The sequence below is a fragment of the Haemorhous mexicanus genome, chromosome 10 (assembly GCF_027477595.1).
Source record: "Haemorhous mexicanus isolate bHaeMex1 chromosome 10, bHaeMex1.pri, whole genome shotgun sequence".
Taxonomy (NCBI): Eukaryota; Metazoa; Chordata; class Aves; order Passeriformes; family Fringillidae; genus Haemorhous; species Haemorhous mexicanus.
Genome location: NC_082350.1, coordinates 2510691 through 2516690, shown reverse-complemented (window position 1 = coordinate 2516690; position 6000 = coordinate 2510691). Strand labels below are relative to the sequence as shown.

General features: G+C 49.0%; 1 protein-coding gene across 1 annotated transcript; it reads left to right on the top strand.

The window, feature by feature from the left end:
* The first annotated feature begins 957 nt into the window (after nucleotides 1–957).
* On the top strand, nucleotides 958–5263 carry LOC132331508 (G-protein coupled receptor 35-like). The gene is made up of 2 exons (XM_059854938.1): nucleotides 958–1149; nucleotides 2831–5263. Exon 2 carries the CDS (start codon nucleotides 2843–2845, stop codon nucleotides 3782–3784), a length of 942 nt encoding a protein of 313 aa, XP_059710921.1. The 5' UTR covers nucleotides 958–1149; nucleotides 2831–2842; the 3' UTR covers nucleotides 3785–5263.
* The last annotated feature ends 737 nt before the right edge of the window (nucleotides 5264–6000 follow it).

Here is a 6000-nt window from a genome sequence, read left to right as displayed (position 1 = left end):
TCTCACAGGGACTCCTCTCCCAGAGCAGCAGAAGGAAATCTCGGTGGTGAACTGACCCAAACCCCCATGCCCTGTCTCCTTGTGCTGTCAGTGGGAAGGAGGCGGGGCTGGGAGAAGAAAAGGTGTTTTAAGGGCTTACTTCTAATTATCCTCCTCTGATTTTGTAATGGGGCAAATGGGGAATGTGGGTAATAAACTCACTTTGGATCTCTAATATGAGCTAGTTTTGCCCTTGGAGTGTTTTCTCCCAGTCCTTATCTCAGCTTAGGAACCCTTTGTTAAATGTTCCATTCCTCTGCCCAGCTGTGGCACGGGAGGGCGAGTGAGCAGCTCTTGTGGGTGCCTGGCGTTTGGCCAGTGTCAAACCATGACAGCTCCAAAGACAAGAATTAATGGGACAAATCCTGAGGGAGTGTCTGGCTCCTGTCAGCTGGCTCACAGATATGGGATTGCAACTGCTCTAGCCAGTGGGCGGCAAAACCCACCCAAATGTCTGTGACACCCCACTGGGCAGCTCCTAACCGTGCCCCCAAATGTCCCAGCCCCTCAGTGCCACGCTGGTGGCAGTGACTGCCATGACCTGGCTTCCCAGCGGTGCTGATGGGCACAGTTACACTCCTGGCTGCTGTGCAGAGGGTGAGCCAGCCCACCGATCTGTCACCGTGCAGGTGACAGCAGCACTCGCTGTCCCCGCGGGCACAGGCACCGACTGTCCCCTCGGAAAGGTCCCTGTCCCGCCCGGGCTCCCTCTGCCACCGCAGCACCGGCTGCCCAGCCTCCCCGGGGAATCTTCTGCTGCCAGACGGGCAGTTTGCAACCATTACGGGTTTTATCTCAGAAATTGTTTTCCCACGACTGGAAAGATGAAATTTTAATTGCCGGGCTGCGTGAGGCGAGGCGGGGATGGGCGGGAGGACCGCCGGCGCAGCTCTGAGCTGCCGGCAGCGGGACAACAGAGGGCACCCGAGGCTCCAGCCCGGGGAAGTCGGGGCATAAATGAAGCGCTGGTGTTCGCACGAGTTCAGTGCTGGGCTCAGCCCTGCCGGGCTGTGACAGCCCCGGACAGCAGTGACAGCACGGCCAGCACGGATCCCTTCCCTGCCGAGACACCCGCGGCCTGTGTGAGGAGCCAGCCGTCCCGCGGAGCAGGTAAAGGCCCTTCCCTGTCCCACCGCAGCGAGCTGTGCCCTGCTCGGCCCCTCAGGCTGCGCCGCTCACCTCTGCTGCAGCAGCCACTGCCAATGCCCGGCTTCCCTGCTGCTCCCACCGCTGCTCTGCCTCTGTTCTGCAGCCACATCCCGCTCAGGGGGTCTCTGCCCTCGCTGCATGTCCCATCAGTGCTCCCTCAGGAGTGGGGACAGCTGGCCCCAGGCACACGGCCTTGGAGCTGCCACCAGCTCCGTGCTTGTGTGGGGCTCGCTGGGGCTGGCATGTCCAGCCCAGGGGCCTCAGCTCTTCCTCAGGCCACTGATGTGCAGGCAGAGTGGCTTTTTCACTGAGAGGTGACCACAACAGGCTGCCAGGGAACAGCTGCAGCATAGGCTGAAACCACAGAGTGGCCAAAACCTACGAGGCTGAAAGCCCAAGAGCACCAGGACACCGGCTGTATGTTAGATCTTCCATGAATTCCACCCTAAAAATGACTGTACACCTGGGTTCTGTACTGCCGTACCAGTTCTGGTGCTAGGGCAGGTGTTGGGCTTCCTCTGGGGTTGCCAGATCTGTCTCCCAGTCTTGGACACTAGAAACAATTCACTTACTTGATGCAATCATCTATTTTCACTACAATTTGCATGTTGATGTTTAGAAGCTGCTGACTTATAGGGCAATGCATTGATAAGATATTGTAGGAATCTGAGCACTTCCCGTGCCCGGCTCATTGCAAACACTTCCTATATGAGTTGCAGAGAAAGTCTGATTCATACTCTTTGCTGGTGGCAAATGCTGAGATATTTAAAGGAAGAGCAGGAGATACGTTCTCAGATTCATGTTTTCTGTCCTAGCAAAACTTTTGCTTCCTACCTTTGAAGGCTGAGATCAGACACGTGCTCATTTGCTCGCTTTCCCTTCTTTCTCTGGAGACCTGTTATCTGCTAGGGCTGCTGGTACCCCTGCTGAGCTGCTCCTCCCCACCAGAGGAATGGATTTGTGTTTGGGGGCACAAATCCTGCCCACAGCAGGCACCCACCCACCCAGCAGCCTGCAGCAGCATTCCCACTGCCACTGGGCTGGAAGGGCTCAAGCCCTGGGGATGTTCTCAGGTCTGGCAAGACCCTGAGCAAACCCATTGGGTGGCTTCAGCAGCAAACCAAGGGCTGTGGAGGGTAAATGGGGAATACTGCCCATGAAAAATGGGGAATGCTGCCCAGGAAAATGGGGAATGCTGCCCAGGAAAAATGAGGAATGCTGCTCAGGAAAAATGAGGAATGCTGCTCAGGAAATGGGGAATGCTGCCCAGGAAAAATGGGGAATGTTGCCCAGGGCAAATGGGGAATGCTGCCCAGCTCTGTTGTGGGCTGTCCTAAAGCCAGTGGCTCTGACAGCCGTAGGAGAGTAAAGGTAACAATGAAAAATAGTATTCTGCTTTGCTGTGACCCAAACTGTTCATACCAGGACTGGAGGGACGGTGAGGCAGGCTTAACCCTGCACCAGCAGCAAGAGAGGGCAGTCTCGGCAGTTCTGTGGACTGAACAAAAACCAGTTCAGGTTTTTGAGGCTGCCCACATGAGCAGTGCAGGGACACGAGGAGCTGCAGGGCCATGAGAGGGTGGCACAGCTGCAGGACACTGCCAGCGAGCTCAAGTCTCATGCCTGCACTCTTTCCTTGCAGAGACAGCCCAACATGGAGAACTGCACTGAGGGAAGTGCACATGGCAGCATTGTGGTGCTTCAGCTGGTGGTGTACATCCCAGTGCTCGCTCTGGGGATCCCACTGAATGCAATTGCCTTCTGGGTCTTCTGCTGCAAAATCAAGAGGTGGACCGAGACCAAGGTGTACATGATCAACCTCATCGTGGCAGACACTTCCCTGCTCTTCACCCTGCCTTTCCTGCTGTATTTTACCAACTACAGACATCCCATAGACCAGCTGTGTTTAGCCATACAAAACATCTATTTTACAAACATGCCTATGAGCATCTTTATCATCACCCTGATTGCAATTGATCGATACATTGCAATCAAGTTCCCTCTAAAAGCAAAGATCCTTCGATCCCCACTGAAATCAGCTTCTGTCTGTGGCTTTCTTTGGATGGCAATGATAATTTATTCCATTTTGTATCTCCTGTTTCGCAGTAGGCCAGAAGGTTTTTGCTTTCGGAAACAAAGTCTTCTACCTAGCTACTCCTCTTTATTGTTCAGCATCTGTGGGTATTTTATTCCCTTAGGGATTGTGATATTTTGCTCAGTACAAGTCATCAGATGTCTAAAAAAGAAGATGGCCACAGGCCCTCATGAGACAAAATTATTCCAGAAGGCTGTGCAGATAGTTTCTGTGAATTTGTGTGTGTTTGCTCTCTGTTTCTCCCCTTTCCACATCTCACTGCTCTTGCGGTTTGCAGTGGAAGCTGCTGGAGCTTGTTCTCTGATGCCAGAAGTTGTCACCTATATTAAGGTCTCTGCATGCTTAGCAAATTCCAATTGCTGTCTGGATGCATTTTGCTATTATTTTGCAGCCAAGGAATTTCCAGAGTTTTCTTCTATGTTCCCCAAGTGTATATTTATCAGGTCCAAGATGAACCAAAGCGAGGAGTCACAGCCACCCACAGATCAAGTGATGGTCTGAACAAGGTGTAGCTCATGGCAGGTGTTGAGTGCCACAAAGCTGCTCAAGTTTTGAGGCACAGAGTGGAACCACAAACAGTGCTTGCAATCATTGTAGGCATAGGCATATGGACAAAAAGGGGCAAACCCCTCCGAAGGATCTGATGTTAACTTGAATTTTGTCCTGCTGTCCTCAGTGACTTGACTCCAGCTCTGAGTAGTCTTGTATCGTTGCATCGCAGCTCCAGGCGCCTCCTGGTGACAGCTTGTCTTGGTCGCCTTCATAGTCCTTCACTTTCAGTGTCTTTTGACTTGTAAACCTCTAAAAAATTTTCTCCTGGGACTGCAAGTTCATATTCTGCTGACATAAACTTAGAGGCACTTGACTTCCTTAGTGACAACGGTCCTACGTGTCTGTCACCATGCAGCAGTGACACTGCTTCAGACCACAGTCTGAAACCACTGACTAGACCTTGGTGAAATAAACATGCAAAGGACTGTTCCCAGCATGGAAAGTGTCCCATATCCAGACATTAGATCCACCTGCTTTGTGTCAGTTCTTGGGCAGACAACACAGCAGAAGCTGCAGTGAGCAACAGTGCCATAAGAACAGATGAAACTACTCAGGTCATTCAGCTGATAACTCCAGTCCCAGTTTTCTTCACTGGTGTATTTTCTAATGCTCTGGCATTACTGGTGTTTCACTGCAAGCAGAGCAAGTAGCTTGTGTGTCTATGTGACCAGTATAACCATTGCACACTGTTTACTCCTTGTTCTGCCTTCCAAATGATCTTTTCAAAGACAGGAAAAGATATGGGATATCAAAAGATATCAACCATGTATTGCTTAAGGACATGTGTGAGTGTTGTCAACCATCAACAAATATGCTGCAATTAACTACCCTCAGAAAGGAGGAGGCTTCTTGACAGACATCTCTTACAAGTGGTGTTCAGCAAGGAAAAACACTGCTACTTCAGGAACAGCACAGAGGGCCTTCAAAAACATTTTTGGACCTCGTATTCCCTTCTGAGACCTTGCATCTCATTGCTTATAATGAATGCCTGTTCCAAAAAGATTATTATGATTTTTCTTATTATTTTGAAAAAAGAGATGAAGATTCATGTCAAGCCGTTAACCTGCTGTTAATCCAGAAAGCAAGCAACTTGCTTATTTTTGCAGATTCAGTCATGCTCATGTTTTGTCCCAGTTAACATGGAGAACTTGTTCAATTTCCAGTGGGTTCCAAATAGGTCATCTACTCTGAAATACAGAACAGCAATGCTTTTCTGTGGTCTCACATATAGGTCTCATAAGTGTTCCTTTTTCTCATTGTAAAGGGGAAATTAGTTGACTTCACAATCTCTGTCATCATTAAGATTTTTTTGCTGTTTCCACTGAATGCTATGAAAACAAACAAAAAAAATCCATACTTTTGGAAGTGAAAATAAAGATGTGTCACAGTAACATATCTATAAATAAATATTCATTTATTACCATTATACATCAGAGTCCTCTACTCTTAATGCTAAACCTATACTGGAGATTGGGAGAAAAGCCTTTGCTACCGAGATATAAGATCTGCCTTCCAGCAGGGTATTTAACAGTGAAACCCAAAGATGGGCAAAGAACTTTCTGATTATCTGAAGATATATGTTCTACCTTGGAAAAAATTATTATGTCAAGTTTAGGATGGATTTTTGGCATCCTGCTTCAGTCTGAACAAAGCCTCAGCTCCCTGAGTGCTCCCAGTAAATGGAACAGATGAGTTATCAGACCCTGGGCCACAACAAACTGCTGGCCACCATCCAGCACTGCAATAGCAATCCAGGAGCATGGCGACATCCTTAACCCCAAATCTTTTCCATTTCCTAACATAAGAGCCTGGGAAATGGTAGTGGGGACCAGCCACAGCTGCCAGAGTCCATCAGCTGCCCCAAACAGCAAGGCTGAGCCACTGCATTTTACCAACATTTCTGCAAGATATAACTTTCCTGTCCCTTAAAAAAAAAAAATGCTAATAATGTTTTCTATTTAAGCTTGAGAGGAAAAAAAACAACAAACAACACAAGGAAAAACCTACAAAGTAATTCAGAATCTTGCTTTTATGTGAATGAGTGAGAGTGAGTGAGTAGCCATCAGATATAGCATTTTTAGCCCTCCTATGCATGGAAGGCACGGGCTGGCATTAGACAGTATTTTGCTGTTTGGTGGCATTTGGGCAGGCCTGAGACCTGAGTT

Coding starts and splice junctions, on each gene's coding strand:
- LOC132331508 (XM_059854938.1), top strand. CDS start 2,843: ATGGAGAACTGCACTGAGGGAAGTGCACATGGCAGCATTGTGGTGCTT.